The sequence below is a fragment of the Xenopus laevis genome, chromosome 5S, assembly GCF_017654675.1.
Source record: "Xenopus laevis strain J_2021 chromosome 5S, Xenopus_laevis_v10.1, whole genome shotgun sequence".
NCBI classification, from domain to species: Eukaryota; Metazoa; Chordata; class Amphibia; order Anura; family Pipidae; genus Xenopus; species Xenopus laevis.
This window is the reverse complement of record NC_054380.1, coordinates 43,930,419-43,949,871: the sequence shown is the minus strand read 5'-3', so window position 1 is coordinate 43,949,871 and position 19,453 is coordinate 43,930,419. Positions and strand designations below refer to the sequence as shown.

The window sequence follows — 19,453 nt, the reverse complement described above, 5'->3', positions numbered from 1 at the left end:
TCAGAAAAAAGCCCTGCTAGCTATAGCTGGTTCAGCAGCCAATGATGTGTTTAATACCTGCATTATTATGGAGAAGAAAAAGATAATTACTAATGTGTCATAGCCTGATTTGAACAATATACTGGGCCCAGGCTTAATAAAGCATATGAAGCTTAAGTATTCAGATGCAATATGCAACCTGAAACAGAATTTGCCGAAGAACATGTATCTAATTAAAAATGAAAGACTCTTGACAAGGCTAAATCAATTCACTGATTTTACAAGTGATTGTATAGGAAGTTAAATATGCATTCACTGTGCATTTCTGCCCATGGTAAATAATACAACCTGTTTACTCACCATTTATCTTTAATTTGTGAATACTACAGCTGCTGTTATGATGTTAATATTATCTAAATACTAACAAGGGAGTGGGGGTTTCTAGACCCTATTAGAATAGATCATGAATAAAGTAAAAGCCTTATTAAAGCAGAAGTTATTCACATGCCTCAGGCTACACATACTGCACTCCTTCAAACCCTATAAGGACAGGTTTTAACTCTCACTGAAAGAATCAAGAGATAAGACAAATGACTCATTAAGGTGCCTGCAGAACTGCTGGTTTACTGGCAGAGATACGGTCTGATGTCAAAACTTTCAGATAGCCTGGTTTAATCTAGTTAGATCTCATCAGTGCAAGATACTGGGATAAGGCTTCTAAAGCTGGCCATAGATGTTGAGATTTTTAAAAGATCAGATCCTCATCGTGAGACCACGATCTTCTCGGAACGATCGTACGAAGTCTTCTCTTCAATTTTCTTCAATGTGATTGCTCTCAAAGTCCTACCCCTTGTAACCTTCCTGGTTCAGCTGGGGTTACAATGATTGAAAACTAATGGTATATAAGAATCCACTGTTGTAGCAGCATCCTTGTCCACATTTGTATAACAGTGAATCTACTCCCAACAATCTTCCTACAAAGCACAACACAGGACTTCCTCCACTACTCACTCCTTCCCTGTGTAGTGCCAGCCCTTCCCACAATTCCATGTCCCTCTCAAAGAGCTCTAACCGCACGGTCACCTATACTTCTGTACAATATAATGGCAGTTATTCTCCAAATATCACCTCACCACTATAAAAAACAATGGTTTTAGTCAGTTCACTACAGGAACAATAATTAAAGTAAATATCAATTGCCTAGTCTAAAACACCCAACCACCCCTTTGTGAAATATTGTCAAACCTTCTCCAATTGTCTAAAGGTCTCCATCTGAACATGTACATATTAAGTCTCAATATTTTTATCTATAAAAGGGAAAACTGAAATTGCCATGAACTCCTTTCTTTTATTCTAGGCAGGGCCTGTTTTGTCATATGTAAGCTGTTTGGTTGTTTTTGTATGTTTTCTTGTATGTTTAGAGGCCCATTTATCAAAGGTTGGATTTCAAATTCATGTGAATTTTTTTTAATTCGAATTTACTCACAATTGGACTGGGAGATTAAGAAAAATTTTGAATGTCTATCATTCACTTGAATGGTTCTGACCCGAAATTAGAATCATATTCAATTTGTAAAAATCGTGTTTTTCTCCTGAGAAAAAAACTCTGGAAAAGAGACATTTTTCCCCCAGAGCGGTATTGTGACCCATTTAGAATTCAATTTTGTGGGAAACCCAATAAGGGAATGGACCTTCTAATGGCCCAAAACACCCACTTTTCTTTCAAAGAACTACAGTTAGGTCCATAAATATTTGGACAGAGAACTTTTTTCTAATTTTGGTTCTGTTCATTACCACAATGAATTTTGAATGTAACAACTCAGATGCAGTTGAACTGCAGACTTTCAGCTTTAATTCAGTGGTTTGAACAAAAAGATTGCATAAAAATATGAGGAACTAAAACCTTTAAAACAATCAGGGGCTCAAAAGTAATTGGACAATTGACTCAAAGGCTATTTAATGGGCAGGTGTGGGCAATTCCTTCATTATGTCATTATCAAATAAGCAGATGATAGCCCTGGAGTTGATTTGAGGGGGGTGCTTGTAAGGTGAAACAAGTCGTCCTTAAAGGGGTTGTTCACCTTCCAAACACTTTTTTCAGTTCAGTTGTTTTTAGATTGTTCCCCAGAAATAAAGACTTTGTTCAACTACTTTCCATTATTTATTTTTTACTGTTTTTCCAAAATCTAAAGTTTAATGTTTCTGTCTCTGGTGTTTGAGTCTGACAGCTCAGTAATTCAGGTGCAGACTCTAAACTTTTACAATTTTGCAACATCTCTCTATTAGTGACTATTGTATCAATTCTAACAGCTGCATGTAATGAAACCCAGAGATTCTGCTCAGCAGGGACAAAGATAAGCAGTGTATCAAGTATCAAATAAATGTATCAATTAAGAACAGTTTACAGGGTCAGTGACCCCCCTTCCAGAGCTGCTTTAGAAGGTAAAAAATTACACTTTACACTTCAATATTAGAAAAACGTGACACATAGAAAGTAGAAAGTAATTGAAAAAAGTCATTATTTCTGATGATCTATCTGAAAACAACTAGTTGAAGGTGAATCACCCCTTTGAGCTGCAAAAACAGAAAAAAACCCATCCGAGAAATTGCTACAATATTAGGAGTGGCAAAATCTAGTTTGGTACAAAAGAAAGAAAGAAAGAAAGAAAGAAAGAAAGAAAGAAAGAAAGAAAGAAAGAAAGAAAGAAAGAAAGCAAGCACTGGTGAACTCAGCAACGCAAAAAGACCACACAGAAGACGTCCACAGAAGACAACAGTGGTGGATGATCACAGAATAATTTCCAAAAGTGGAGTGAAAAACACTCTGCAGGAGGTGTGGGATAGATATCCAAGTCTACCATAAAGAGAAGACTGCATGAACGTAAATACAGAGTGTGCACTGCAAGGTGCAAGCCACTCATAAGCCTCAAGAATAGAAAGGCTAGATTGGACTTTGCTATAAAAAAAAATCTAAAAAATTCAACACAGTTCTGGAAAAACATTCTTTGGACAGATGAAACCAAGATCAACCTTTACCAGAATGATGGCAAGAAAAAAGTATGGAGAAGGTGTGGAAAAGCTCGTCATCCAAAACATACCACATCTCTATAAAACATGGCGGAGGCAGTGTGATGGCTTGGGTGTGCATGGCTGCCAGTGACACTGGGACACTAGTGTTTATCTATGAAGTGACACAGGACAGAAGCAGCCAAATTAATTCTGAGGTGTTCAGAGACAAACTGTCTGCTCAAATCCAGCTAAATGCAGTCAAATTTATTGGGAGGAGTTTCATAATACAGATGGACAGTGACCCAAAATACAGCCAAAACAACCCAGGAGTTTATTAAAGCAAAGAAGTGTAATATTCTTGAATGACCAAGTCAGTCACCTGATCTGAACCCAATTGAGCTGCATTTCACTTATTCAAGACTAAACTTCGGACAGAAAAAGCTGCTGCAGTAAAGGCCTGGCAGAGCATTATAAAGGAGAAAACCCAGAATTTGGTGATGTCCATGAGTTCTGGACTTCAGGCCGTCATTGCCAGCAAAGGGTTTTCAACCAAGTATTAGAAATGAACATTTTATTTTAAGTTTTTTTATTTGTCCAATTACTTTTGAGCCACTGAAATGAAGTGATTGTGTTAAAAAAAGGCTTTAGTTTCTCACATTTTTATGCATTCTTTTTGTTGAACTCACTGAATTAAAGCTGAGTTGTTTCATTTAAAATTCATTGTGGTAATAATGTACAGAACCAAAATGAGAAAAAAGTTGTTTCTGTCCAAATATTTATGGACCAAACTGTATATATTTATATATGTCTCTAGAGTCAGCAGACAAAACTATTCAAAGAAAGACTGATGTTTGTGCACAATGATCCCTGCGATTAGTGCAAATAACTGAAAGATAAGTATAAACACTGTACACATGATCTTCAACTCTGTGAGCTATTTGAATTATCAATTTTCAGGATTTCTATTGACATAACGGTAGAAATGTCTTTAGGAAATTCATGTATTTGGTTTATATTTCAAAACAATATTGTCTTACTACCTGCTATTGCTGTTTTTGAAGTACTGTCAAACTGTAAAATGTAAACCCCAGCCCAGCACCTCAAGACAGTCTGTCACTCTGCTGGGTTAGTGCTGGTGTACTCAAGCCTGTCTACAACAGTAGTGATGGGCGAATTTGCGCCATTTTGCTTCCTGAAAAATTTGCGAAATTCGCGAAACTGTGAAAAATTTGCGTCTAGTTTTTGACGCCGGCGTTCGTCTTTGATGCCGGCATCTGTTTTTTTTAAGCTGGTGAATTTTCACCAGTGAATTTTTGCGGCCGTTTTGTGAATTTATTCTCCGGCGGTGAATCGCGTAAATTCGCTGCGAATTTGCGCCTGGCGAATAAATTCGCCCATCACTATACAACAGGCTTGAGTACTGTTAGTATAATAGTAGTCAAAGTGCTCTTCATTGCACTGGCAAAAAGTGTGGCTCACCTGCAACATTGACCATACATAGAACACTTTCCATTATTTTTAGTGACAGTTAATAAAGGCCATTTTGACTCTTGTAGTTTTACTTGAGAGTGACGCAGTGCTAAATATATATTGTGTGCCATAGCTATTGATTTTTTGCCTGTAAATGTGTTATTGGGAGTTTAGCTAACCAACTACCATTCAAAACAAAACTAATGCGCATGTGCAAAACGGTCAATTGGAATCCAGCAATTTCCCCTTTAAGCTGGCCATAGACGAGCAGAATATCGGACAAGCGATCGGTCAGTGCCCTTTCCTGACCTGCCACTAACCATTCAGATGAAATAAAGCAACAAACTAGAAGAATAAAGAACAAACCAGCCGATGTCCTGCAAAATTGTGCAAAAGTATGCCAGACAAATTCTACTGGGAAGCTCACAGCGATATTGTCAGATCGCCAATACATTCAGCGATATTATTGTCAGCCGACAGAAATCTTTTAACATGGCCGATCGTCCAAACGACCAATCTCAATGGGACGAAAAATGTCAGGACTCTCCACACACGGTCCGAAAATCCTACGAATCGAGGATTCGTACGATCGGATCTTTGCGTCTATGGCCAGCTTTAGAATTCTGGAGGAGCTAGGGCCACCACTTTACAGTAAGGAAAATTCCAACCACACCAACAGGGGAAAAGGTACAGCAATGATGTAAAGGGGTGGGTAGTGACATAAAAGGAGCAGAATCAGCACCGTTCCTGGGGCTGCTAATGCTTGAGGTAGCAGCCCTGATGACACCCCCCCCCCCATCCCTTCCATGTTTAAAACTTTAGCAATGGAGTGGGTCAAAGGGGGTCTGAAAATGTGGCTCTTAAAGTTAGCGGAGCCAGCTTTTTGGAGCCCCTGGAAGCTAATTGCTCTCTAGCACCTTGCCTCATGGCAGGTGTGGCCCAAGCAAAATGGTGACGTAAAATAATCTGGTGGATATCTGCAATGGAAACAATTTCTGCATTGATACACCATAAACTGAAAAAATATGATGAGATTTGCTCCCCATGAACCCAATGGACTGAAAACAACCCTACCCAGATGGCACCTGACCCCGACACTTGATAAACAACTAATTTATTCTGTTCTTGAAATAAAAATGTTTAACTTATGCTTCAAAGGCTAAGTGAGAACCCCTCCCCATCTCTTCCTCCCCTCACGTTTTCCCTATCTTTTCTACCCCCCTCTTTTTTTCCTCCCCTTTTTCTTTTAAAATGTTTATAAACAGTTACATGTTTTCAGTTGGAAAAATGAATACATAAAAAGTAAGACAAAGATTAAAAAAACAGCTGAAAACAGATGAATATTTCTAGTGAAACCTCAATTTTACATTTCCCTCATTTTACAGTGTATTTTTGTGGTCCCACTTATATATTATGTACCGTATAATACATTTCCCTTATTTTAAGTTTTCCTGGATTTTCCCCTGATATCTGAATCTGAAGCTTGCATGCAGCTTCCCTTTTCTATATGATGATCATGGATTACCAACATGAATAAAAAAGAAAGAATATGAATACCAGCAGGCTAAACAATACCTGCAGGCTAAACAATCCCTACAATGTATATGGATATTAGAAAGACAGCATTGCAATCTATACAAGCAATAGGCCTATTAACCCCTACCTTAGTGTTCATTTTCTATTGGCACTAAAAATGAACTGAACGTTGCTGTGCGTAACATACAAGGGTTTGAAATGTCACCTGATGCCATTACCATAAACAGTATAGGTTATGATGTGGGTTTTAATATCTAATTTCAAAAAAAGAGGTACCTTAATTTTTTTCTTATATGATAAACTAAAATACTAGCACTAAAACTGATAATGGCTCTAAGCCCCTTTAAAAGGATATATAGTGTATTAAAGATTACTTATCATTACTGAAGATCAGAAGCCAATCAGAACCTATGACAATTTGAATTTCATAAGATGACATGTTTTATTTTAAAGGGCAACTAATCCCTGTCAAACATAATCTTTATATTATTGTTATAGAGCTCACTTATATACTCCTTTTCAGATACAGTTTAGTATTTGGCACTTGTTGTCCCCCAGGGACTTACCATCTAGTTTACTTGTTTGTTCCGGCTTCTGGTCTACACCTAGGGCATAGCTGTATGTGCACAATGTCACTGCTTTATACTTCAACATTTGGTTTCTACACCCCAATGGCAGTTGGGGATTTTGACTTTTTGAAGGAGAACTAAACCCTTGCCCCCTCCATCCCCCTTCACTGGTCCCTCCTCTGCCCCTTTACAAGCTACCGTCTTAAAGCAGACATTTTTTTCAGAACTCCGCGTCTGCTGACCTGCTATAAATCTGCAGAGTTGCGCAGCTAGGTTCAAAGGTGTCATCTTCTTTCTGCTTCTGATACTCTTCTGTAGTGGTGACATGGATCTTGGAGGAGCATGCACAGTTCAATCTATGTACAGAATCAGCTTCTACTGTACATGCTCCCACAAAATATGTATAGGAAATGAAGGAAAAGGATTAGAAGATTGGCAGAAGTTGTAGCCTTTGAACCCTGCTGCGCAAATCCGCAGGCCAGCAGAAAGAATACTTGCTGCAATGAGGGTGCTTGTATGGAGGCAGTGAAAGGATCTCCTCTGAAAAGTAAATATCTACACAACTCTGCAGATTTAAAGCAGGTCAGCAGAAAGGGGGAATAAACAGAGGGGAAAGGGGGGGCAATGGACAGAGTAGTGGATGGAGCAATTTAGTTCTCTTTGAATTCGACTTTACCTCAGTCTTTGCAAAGTGGAGGGTGTGATCCTCCAAAATGTATAAAGAGAATCCAAAGCTCAAAATGAAAGAACAGTGTGAATGGCCTCATACCTTATATAGATTAATTAATAAAGCACTGCCCAAAACATTTTCACTGTCCCCCACATAATTTTGTTATTTTCTTTTCTTTTGCTCAGCCCTTATGATTCATTGGACTCAAAATTGCATTTTAGTATGCAAACCCATCAGTAAACTAAGAATATTGTAGCCAGCTGGTCTGCTCAGCAGATTTTACAGGTCCGGTAGTTTTTTTTTTCAGGAAGATTCCTGCAGGAGGGATCAATAAATAGCTGAGCAGAATGCAGTCATTTTTTCAGCACATACTAATCAATAGAAGCAATACTGGAATTACTTGGCATGGCAGGTAAATATTGCTTTCTGCTTTTTATTTAACCAGTTTAGATTTAAATTCCCCCTACTTATGGGCAAATGACACAATAACCAGTTGCCTGTGATTATAAACCAGTAGAGGCAAACATTTTCACAGCACCGTTTAGTAATAACGAATCTGTCAATACATACAGGAATATCAACACATTTTTGGCAGATTCTCTGATTAAAAAATGGTCTAAGAATAATAGAGGCAATACAAATCTATGTTAAACACAGGTATAATAACCTGGCTTTCTATTTTATAAGTGCTTCCTATGGCTTTAATAAAAAATAAAGTGCAATGTATTTCTTCTTGTTTATTATTTCTGAGAGCCCAAGAAGCTTAGAAGTTGACTCAAAATTCGTACCACCGGTTTCACTGTAAGATTAAAGGAGAATTAAAACCTAAAAAATAAATATGGATAAAAATGCCATATTTTGTATACAGAACTTTTACTTTTTTTTTTTGACCAATTTGAAAAGTGTCTGCGACACTCACATGCTCCATGTGCTCTGAGCAGCTGTTGAGCAGCTAAGCTTAGGGGTTGTCACATATTTAAGCAGAAAATGAGGTTGTATTGCTACAAGGCCAGTTATTAAATTCAGATGCTAGTTGCTCTGGTTTCTGTGCTGTCATGTAGTAATTATCTGTATTAAATACTAATCAGCCTTTTATTTTGACATGTATATTCTATGTGTACTGTATATTTTGAGTCTGCCCCGAAGTTCAGTAACTGACAGCAGCACAGAGCATATGCAGTAAATCAGCAGAAAAAAATGGGGAGCTACTGGGGGCATCTTTGGAGTCACAGATCTTTACTGCTAAAGGGCTGGGTTGTCTGTACAGAAGCCCGAAACATAATGTATAACATTTCTAGCCTACTTCTTTAGTTAAGCTTTAGTTCTCCTTTAAGAATGGGATACACCAAGTATTCTGAATGACTCTTGGATGACAATTGAAGACAGTTTAAAATAGTAAATGTTATACTGCAAATCAAGAAACAGATATTTAATAAAAAATAACCTCACCTCACTGTTGTGACCCCGGAGATTGAAGTTAGTTCTTTGTGGAGTGTTTCTGTCTCTGCGGCAATGGCTCAGTGTGAATGTTACCCCTACAACTCCTCTTCCATTGCCTGTAGCCAGCCACCCTTCCTCATAGTAACGTCTCCTACAAACAGGTTTCTCTTTTTCACTTTTTGGGACTCTTCCTTTCCATGAAAGGCATAAGATGTTTGAATCACTGCAGAGAACGGGCCCATGCTCTACAGATGCATACATGCTTAAGAAAGTCTCAGAACAACCCCCCACATGTAAAAAAAATATAATAAATAAGTAAATAAATCAGTTTCTCAAAGTCAGGTGCATTTAAGCTTGAGCATTAAAAAAGGTCAGTGCCAATGCACATCTTCTTAATGCATAGTAACAGACATCCATTTACAAAAAGATGATGGCAATTTGGCTTAGAAAATCTACCAGCACTGTGGATTCTCTTCATGAAGGTTATTGGGCTTGAATTGTCCTTTGGGGATTCAGTGCCATTATTTCAGCTTTCTTTGACAGGTTTTGATAAAACAAAGGGCCTCTCTGCAGGCTTTATACAACCTGAGATTCCAGTTTCAGGTGAGCAATAGCACTGTGCAGAACCCAAATGGACATGATTCCAGAAAGGTGAGGATTGCAGAGATTTACGATTCAAGTAATTTAAGGCTTTATGATCTTCATTTTCCTTATCAGCCAACAACTGCTTCACTGTTTTGTTTTCTTACTTTGTGCCATGCTCTGGCATATTTCGCCAACTAAAACAGAATAGATTTGCATAAAAGAGCAGAAGAAGTAGAAGGCACACAGACTGTGCAAAATTAGTGCCAGGCTGGCATTCCCCCCACTTAACAGCTATCTTGTTGCATGTGAACTTAAGTTAAAGGTTCTTTCACTTCGATCCTTAGAACCTATCAAGAATCAGAGGATAATCTTGTGTATAAAAAAACCCAAAACATTATTTCCTCCATTTCACTTTGTTACAGAATTTGAACATTAAAATCTATTTCAGTTTGATTGAACAGTGATAAAATAATTATTCACTTTCTTTTTTTCTAAAAAAAAATGGATTTGCCAATATTGTACCCAACTAAAAGAAAGTTATAAAATGGGAAATGAACGAAGTGCAAAAAAGTTGTAGTAGTCCATATTCTCCACAATTTCGCTAAAGGACAACCAAGATGTCACCTTTTCGTGATGCTGTTAACCTATTTTAATAATATTTGTTTTTTTCCAGCCCTATTTTCTAGACAGTTCTAGACAGTTCTTGTATTATCACTGAATGTTACTGTAGCAGGTTGACACAGGAGAAAACAAGTGTTTTGTCAAGCCATTCAAAGTGAGTAAATGTAAATAGCAATGTATATGGATCTGATTGCCCAGTTTACCCAATGCACAGTGAAGCTCTTTGTCATCTAAATGATAAGATATCTGTCTTGGTTTTTTAAGTTGCTTTCTTCCAGTCCATGTCCAAAAATTAGCAGCTGCTTTTTATAGGTCTCTGTTTTAGTTCATTTTAATACTTAATCCTTTGTATGTTTTTTCGTAATGTTTGAAATCAAGTACTTTTCAATTACTTAAATAGAAAAGGGGAAAGCAAGCCCATTTAATTTTGTACCAGTAGATCAAGGAAGAAGAATTTCGGCAGTGCATTTCGTGTACATTTTGGTGGCCAAAATGAACGCAATTAGTCCAGAGCTTGCAATCTAGTCATCTTATTGCAGTGGTCAACTTAAGAAAATGCATTTGAATAAGAATTGGTTTTGGCAAATTCTTGCAGATTCTTGCAGATACCTAGAAACAAGCAAAATATATAAATTACAAATAAGCTATTATTATCAAATTTTAAATAATCAAAAACCATTTACATTTCCCTTCATAATGTTTTTTAATTTAACCTTTTAAGAGTACTTTTTTCATAATTTTTCATACTTTACATAATGTATTAATATATTACTATATATCAAATAACCAGGGTCAAAAGGGTTGTATATGAATTTTAAATACACAAATTTTGATGGATATGTTTTTATACATATACAGTATACAGGTATGTGACCCGTTACCTAGAATGCCTCGGGACTGCCTCTGTACTTCCGTTATTTGGATCTTCATACCTTAAGCCTACTAGAAAATCATATAAACATTAAATAAACCAAATAGGTTGGTTCTGTCTCCAATAAGGGTTAATTATATATTAGTTTGGATCAAGTACAAGCTACTGTTTTATTACTACATAATCCAAAATTTGGATTATTTTCAATAAAATTGAGTCTATTGCAGATTGCCTTCCCGTAACTCAGAGCGTTATGGATAACCGGTTTCCGGATAACAGAACCCATACCTGTATACTGATGTAAGATGGTGATAAATATAACCTTGGTCCTACTACATCAATGACAGCCACCCCAATTTCATATGGATTCCACACTACTTCTAAAGACCTTATTGCAAAACTACAGCTTCCCTAATCATAGTCCAGACATTTGTATTACAGAAGAAGCATCTCATGTCTCCCCAGTTATTGAAAGAGACTTGCCACCCTAAGAAATAATTCCAAATACTATATTATGATGTTAGTCAAGCAAAATAAACTTCACTTACACTACATAAATGATTTCAATCTTGTTTATTTTTAGTCTTAGAATTCACAATCACATCAAGCAGGCAGTCACTATTTTGTGGAAGCGGTTATTGAGGCAAGCTTTGCATTATGTTTATGCCAGAGTGGGGCACCTGATGCCCATGCACTGGCTTCACAATTAGCTTGTGAGTTGGGAGGGAAAATATGTGAAGTGCAGTGACATCTAGCAAGTGTAGAATGGAAAGTGAAAGTAGTTGCCTGCAATACATGATTGACAACGGAGACTTATAAATTAGTTATAACAGGAATGGATGATTTAATTAAACAAAAAAATTAATTTCATGTTTAATTTAAAAAGGACTTTTATTATAGAGATTTTTATGTCTGGGTGACAGGTCCCTTTTAAAGCAGAAAAAAAATAAGAACACATAAGACATAAATAAGAACAGAGAGAGTAAAGGCCCCCGTACACGGGCCAATAAAAGCTGCCGACAAACCGAGTCGGCAGCTTATTGGCCCGTGTGTGGGGCCATAAAATGGGCTTTCCCGATCAATATCTAACCGAAAGTCTGCCAGATTTCGATCGGGCGGGTTAAAAAATCCCGTCGGATCGCGGGCACATCTCTACATGTATGCGGTCCCACGATCCGACGACTCGTTCTCCTGCATTATGATCCGATCGTTGGGCCCTAGGGCCCACGATTGGATCAGTCCGATATCGGCCACTTTAATATGGGCATATCGGGCAGAGATCCGCTCGTTTGGCGACATCTCCAAACGAGCGGATCTCTACGTCTATGGCCACCTTTAGTCAACAAGAATCAGGTACAGGAACAGAAGGAATTCAGCAGATAATTATGAGTGATAAGGAAAGTGGCTTGTAACTGGGGTCAAGATGGGCTCCCCTACATAATAATTGGCCATTAGAAGTGTGACTTTCAAATAATGAGTGGGTCACAAGTTTTTTAACCCCAAACTCGCTACTTCCTATCCCACAAACAACACATTGTAAAGTCCTCTTGTTATGACCTGCACCCGACCTGATTCACATAAGGTTTGGTTCAATCATCATAGGGAAGCGTCAGAACAATTACAATTACAATCAGCAGGGAAGGGGATCTGTCCGAACATGTACCTGGGACTTGCATTCTTGGTCTGAACCTGCACACACAACTATCATTATGTTTTTTTTGGGGTTTTGTATTTATCGGATTCATGTTGAGCAAAGTTGCATTTTAGGTGCATGCTGCGCCTTTAAGGACTACAAAACATAAAGCATTTTATCCTCTGGTATATTAAAGGGGTTGCTCACCTTTGAGTTAACTTTTTGAATGCTATAGAGAGAGAGATATTCTGAGTCAATTTGCTATTGGTTTTCATTTTCTATTATTTGTGGTTTTTGAGTTATTTAGCTTTTTATTCAGCAGCTCTCCAGTTTTTTTGGCAATCTGGTTGCTAGGGTCCAAAATACCCTAGCAACCACGCAAAGATTTAAATAAGAGACTGGAATATGAATAGAAGAGGACCTGAATAGCAAGAAGAGTGATACAAAGTAGCAATAACAATACATTTTGAGCTTTACAGAGCATTTGTTTTTCAGTTGGGGGTCAGTGACCCCATTTAAAAAATGGAAAGAGTCTGAAGGCAAATAATGAAAAAAACTATATAAAATAAATAATGAAGGCCAATTAAAAAGTTGCTTAGCATTGGCCATTCTAAAACATACTAAAAGTTAACTTCAAGGTGAACCACCACTTTAATGCTGGAGGAGAAAATGTTGTTTGGCTCCCTCCTTCGGTTTTCACTATGAGGCATGTCATCCACATTGTAGTGCACACATGGTGTGTATTAGGGTGCAAACACGAAAAGTGAAGTCACAGTACCATCCATAGATCAAGCCTTTATTGGTATCTTGGCTTAGCTCTCATACAAAGAACAATGCTTCAGGCCTTACACAGCCTTTTTTCCAGTTGATACTTTCATGTTTTCAGCCAAAATCCATACTGTGGGTGCACTGACAAAAGAATACCATTCCCACTCAGTGGACACTGATGTTGAGCCAGAAGGCAAGGCCAAATCCTAAACCATTGTCTAGGTGGAAGCATCACTTACAGTTTAGTTGCATCTTCATTATAGTTATAATACAGAAAACTATGGGCTCAAGTTTATAAGGGACTTTAAGTCACTTCATATGTGACTTTGAATTAAAGCCAAATGCTTCTAAATCATCAAAATAAATTGTACGCATGGTTGACTATATTTTCTTATGGTTGCAAAGAGCATTAACATTGAGGAAATAGTAGAGCAGCACCTAAAATATATTGGCTACCATATTTACAGGGGTCATGAGTTTGATTACACCTTCTCACCACATCTGTGTGGATTTACTGCGGGTACTCTTGTTTCCATACTTCACAAACATACAGGTAGGTTATTTGGCTTATAATAAAACTGACCCTACAGCGAATGAATGTGATAGGAACCATAGATTGTAAGCTCAACTTGGGCAGGGAGTGATGTGAATGATTTGTAATCACTGTAAAGGATTGTGTAAATGTGTAGACAGGGAAAAACACAGTTATCTACTCATTGGATGCTGATAATACACTTCCTACTGACTTCTATAGCATCCTGGTAGGATTTAGGTGGCTTAGTTGAGTTTTTTAAATAGTCTGTGAGATGTACTCAGGTGGCCATATACAGGCGCTAAACGAGCGGATCTCTCATGATATGGCCACATTGAGGTGGGCGATATCGGGCAGATCCGATCCCTAGGGCCCAACGATCAGATCAGAATGGAGGAAATACGGGCTGTCGGATCGCAGGACAGCATCAACAAACAGACGCAGCCGCGATTCTACAGGATTTTTTACCCTGCCTGATCGTCATCTGGCCAACTTTAGACCAGATATCGACGAGGGACGCACGTCGGATGGCCCCACACACGGGCCAATAAGCTGCCGACTCAGTCTGTCGGCAGCTTTTAGCGGTTTGTGTATGGGGGCCTTAAGACCAGCTTATTTGGTGATTTAGGTATCGAACCATATTGTGGCAATGCAATAGTATGACCCCTGTAAGACTCGTTAAAAATGACTAAATAGCCACAGAGTTTAATATGTGTGGTTATTTTATATTTTATATTTAGAATTTTCAAGCAGTGGGCTTGACACATCTGTGGTCCATTCCCATGCTTTTTTCCTAATGTGTCTAGTTCAGGCTTTATAATTCAGATACTCAGCATGGCATAACATAGGGTGCTAAGGTGGGATATGTTGATGAGCCAATGTTAATGGGCCTCTCATCCATAAACTGGCACAATCATAACTGTCCTTCTATAACTAAAACAAATCTGCTTCATGCATTTTATGAGTTAATGCAAAGAAAATATATAAATGAGTTGGTGGCAGCCATGCACATCATAAAGAGAATCCCATGAGCATTTGCATATTCTAATTTATAGGCCAGACAGGACTGGGACTATGAAAAGTATATTACATAGCATATTTGTGATGACAGTTTTGTCATTACCTTTTTTCCAAATTAACGGTTATAAGAATAAGTACAACTGAGACAAATTGCTCAGTGATTTCTAACTTGGGGTCCAACAATAGTTTTTCCTGTGTCGGATCATTGTAGACTTAAAATTTGACTTAAAATTAAAACATTTAGATTGTACACTCTAGGGCCAATGATCAGATCACAATTGTCACCATGCCGGCAGTCAGAATGAGGACATTATTAACACACAGATGCAGACCTCGATCCTATGGGAAAATCAAGCCACTCCAATTTCCATCTGCCAGATTTTCAGCCAGATATAGGTCAGGTTGGCTTGTTGGAAGACTCCATACACTGGTAGATAAACTGCAGAATCAGCTGCTTAGTTCTGCCCGTGTACGGCCACCTTAATTTTTCGTAAACATAAAGCTGATGATTTTTATAGTTCAGGTTATTATTCATGAGCAAATTTGCTCCAGTGCAGTAACCCAGAGTAATCAGAAATTTGATTTAATTATTCTGCTATCAGCAAACTGATTTACTCATTTGCAAGGGGTTACTGCACTAATGCATATGCAGGCAGTATTGGTCAAGTAGCCAACAGACACTCTCCTTATTAAAATAATAATTTCACCCCTTGGCTACAGACATTTCTATTATCTTGTTCCTGCCATGCATCTATCAGTACCAGTCAAGGTAGTTGGAACTTTCTATTTTCATCTGTGCAAAAAGGCTTAAGCTTTGACAGAATATATCATTCAAATGGTAAGATTACTGTTTGTACATCAGCATATCAAATAATGGAAATATCATCATGGGGAGGGGTCATCATTTCTTAGAATACACATTTTAATGAGTAGTGACACAGTCAGTGACATAAAGGAAGACCACCGATGACTGACATGAATTATGACCGTTTATAATACAATTTACATGATGCAATTTGTTTTGTTTATTGTATAGAGAATAATGTCCCCTTATTGTACAATACAAAGATAATAATGCACCCTCTACTGTAAAAAAAATGAGAAGTCGATGAGGAATGCGCAGGACCTGGGGTTTTCTGGATAACAGATCTTTCTTAAAGGACCAGTAACATAAAAAAAATGTTTCTTTTTAACGAAAAAATAACATCAAGAAAGTTTTCACTTTTAATTCACAAAGCTTTTATTAAGAAATTACTTACTGATTTTTTGCTTGCGCTCCTCTTCAGAACCGGCGACAGGGCGACAATCCATTGTGCGGCGCTCAATTTCTACTCCCTGGCTATCTCCTATAGAAGGCAGGGAGGAGAAATCGAGCGCCGCACAATGGATCATCACCCTTTCGCCGTTTCTGAAGAGGAGCGCAACTGTCTTGGTGGTTTTTTTCTCACTAAAAAGAAACACATTAATTTATGTTACTGGTCTTTAATTTGGTTTTCATATCTTAAGTGTACTAAAAAAATTATTTAAATAAACCCAATAGGATTGTTTGCGCTTCCAATAAGGATCAAGTACAATGTACTGTTTTATTATTTCTGAGAATTTTTAAAAAATGTAATTATTTTTTAAAAAATGGAGTCTATGGCAGATGGCTGTCCCATAATTCAGAGGTTTCTGGATAACGGGTTTCCAGATAATCAATCCCTCTCTATATACTTCACATTGGACACATTGATAGCAGACAAAACAATTCATATGATTTTAAAAACAAAGAGCGTACAATACATTTCTATAGATTTTGCTCCTGAAATCTAGAAGGCATTACATAAAACAAAATACAGATTTAGTGAATGTGTTGGCAGCACTCCCCTCCCTTTTTAATACACAGGCGTTTCCAACTGTGCAGAAGCCTAATCAAAACATTGTTTCTAGCCATTCTACTTGTGCCCTACCAAAAAGAACATTTTCTGAAGAGGCACATACAATACATGGACAGACTGATATATATATGCTTTAAAAGACAGGGCAGAGCACTACCTTGCACATCACTGGTGCACTACAGGGAAATGAACATAGCAACAGCCTGGCAATCGGACAGCCTTATACACGGTTTCTCTGTTCCAATAGTGTTCTCCAAAAAATATAAAAAAATCAAGGGGAGGGTATTTCCAGAGTATGGGGCTATGTATCTATTTATGAAGAGAATTTTGAACATGACAGCCCACGTCATCCATAGAATGAAATAAAGTAGCAACATACAGACTGACAATACATATCTGCTCTCCCCCAAACACTGCTATTATGTATGGGTTCTCTGTGAGTGCGGTTCTACAGTTACAACTGTAGACGGTGCTGCATTGTATGAGATGCACGGGGAGCGCACGGTACAGATGCAGCGCATAGAAATGCATCAATGCACACACACAACTAGGGTTGGCTTTACTGGAAAAAAATACCGGCCTTTCTATATATTTATCTTTTTTCCCTGTTAATAATATTGGGATCAGCCATCATTTCTACCAGCCAGGCCAATAAAATACCGAGCAGGTGGTAACCGTACACACAACACGAACACACTGCACACTAACACACAGCTTCATACGCCTGCTGCTGCCACATTCTACCTACAGGTTCTGCCACTAACATTATGACATGCCACAGCTCTGCCCAACACGGGTTTCAATTCAACCTCTATAGTATTCATTGTAAAGCTACACCCTGATACAAATACATGTTTCGCGTTTAGCACCTTACCCTTTTGCAGAAAGAAGCTCCCCTGCCTGTCTAGTTTCTTCTGTGCAGGGCCTATCTCTCCTCCTCTCCCCCCTCCACAGATGGCACGTGATCCTGGTCACATGACTGTATTTCCCAAGCCTTCCCAGTGCTCCAGGCTGTCTGTCACTTCCCCCACCCTCCCTCTCTGGCAGCTCCTGTTCTGTAACTGTATTAGGAGACATGATGTAAAGGCTGCATTCTCTCAGCAGACTGGCTGTGCTTGCTGCTGTTACTACAGCCTGGAGAGAATCCGAGCAAAGGCACAAGCTCCCTAGTAGTTCACTGTCTGTATTGGAGGAATAAATATTTGTCCATTTGGATGTTGTGCATCATTTATAAGCAAAGCTGCCAACCTAAACTGCTCAGTTGGTTTTGGGAAGGTTTTAGCTACTGGGTGTCATAGAAATCACAACTGTCAGTCTGTGGAATTCTATGAGCCGTCAGTTTGTGCGAGTGAGCCATTAGCCCCTGGCTTTGTGTGGAGGCGTAGTGCTCCACTCAGTAAAGCAGTTTACCACATAAAATGTAGGACACTGCGTCAAAAAAAGAAATAACCTTTATATCTCCCCCACCAAATATCCGAGTTATTGTACAAATATAAAATGACAACGTTATATTAAGGTTTCTCACAGATGGAGAAACGGCAATTAGCTTGTCTAATCCACATTTTTTGAAGGGCACAGAGAATTGTCACAATCCTTCTGCAGATTTATAGTAATCGAACAATACTGGGAAATTTTCATTTTCAAAATCAAGAATTTACAGGCCCGGACTGGAAATCTGTGGGTTCTGGCAAATGCCATAGAAAGTTACCGTATAGTGGGCTGGTAGGGGGCTGTTTGGGCCTCTGTGTACTTGCAATGGCAGGGCCTATTTTGACTCCCAGTCCAGGCCTAGTATAAGAGATAAATGTGAGTTTAAAAAGCAAACAAGCAAAAAAATAAAGTGTAGTATCCAAGGCTCTCTCAAGGGCTGCTGGGAGTTTAGTTAATATAGTGCATTATTAATGAGGTATGGTAAGGATGTACACAATTCCGGCTAAAAGTCACAGGACTTGAAAGCTCTGTATGACTCCACAAAAAATTATAAATTATAATGTTGATGCAATTTTATTATTTGCTTTTGTAATTTAGAATTTGGTTTGGGATTTGGCAGAATCTGTTGTGGAGTAAAATGAGATCCCAGCAGGTTAAATGGTATTGCGGAGAAGATCTACATGTATAAATAGTAAAATAATGAAGCAGGATGGTGTGACGCCCCTGGAATCAAAGTCATGACAATTGGTTGAAGGGAATAGGGAAGTCTGAGCTTTGTCAGTGGGCCCTTTTGCTTTTAAGCATTTGGGCGATTTCATGTCAGTGCATGCACAGTTGGAGCAATTTCCCGAACAACTGAGCATGCACCGAAATTGAATCTGCACCGAGGGGTAAATAAAAAGTTAGGGGCATTTGCCCGGGGTAGCAGGTAGGCTGGGGGGGAGGAGAGAGGGGGGTCTATGTGGTAAAGGTGGTAGGGTTTTTTTTAATAAGGGGTTTCACTAGGAAAGATGTGAAAGACAGCAAACTGCCATTTTTTGACTTGTAATTGTTATCAAAGAAGGGGGAAACCTGGATATTGAAGTATACAGTATACCCAGTATTTGCTGTTTGATTCCCATCACCCTCTGGAATATAAACTGTGGGTTATAAGAACTGTACACCATTGGACTGAAAATGTGGCAAGGGAACGAGAAAGAATGTAAACATCCTTAAGGAGCTCTAAAAAATTATGTGGCTGGAACATCAGAAGAACTTTAAGAAATCTTCAAGAAACATCACATTCCTGTTTATTCCAAACCCAGCAATGGCCTAAGACAGAAGTCAGTGCACCCTAAAGACCCAACTCAAAAGCACATGAAAAGTAATGTGGTCAATGCTGTCCAGTGTAGTGAGGAGTGCTCCAATCTATACATTGGGAAACAAAACAACCGCTTTGTAAG

General features: G+C 38.4%; 1 protein-coding gene across 2 annotated transcripts in view; it reads right to left on the bottom strand.

Annotated features, from left to right (window-relative positions):
* The window catches only part of tulp4.S (TUB like protein 4 S homeolog), a 73,065-nt gene that overhangs the window by 48,927 nt on the left and 4,685 nt on the right, over positions 1-19,453 (bottom strand). Inside the window, exons 1-2 of one of the 2 annotated variants that reach the window (XM_018265260.2) lie at positions 17,455-17,603; positions 8,683-10,488 (exon numbers count right to left, since the gene is read on the bottom strand). In XM_018265260.2, coding sequence (XP_018120749.1) covers positions 8,683-8,934 — 252 coding nt within the window. In that variant the 5' untranslated portion in view covers positions 8,935-10,488; positions 17,455-17,603. Of the gene's footprint in view, positions 1-8,682; positions 10,489-17,454; positions 17,604-19,453 lie in introns of those variants that run through there. The other variant, XM_018265262.2, reaches the window with a different exon arrangement.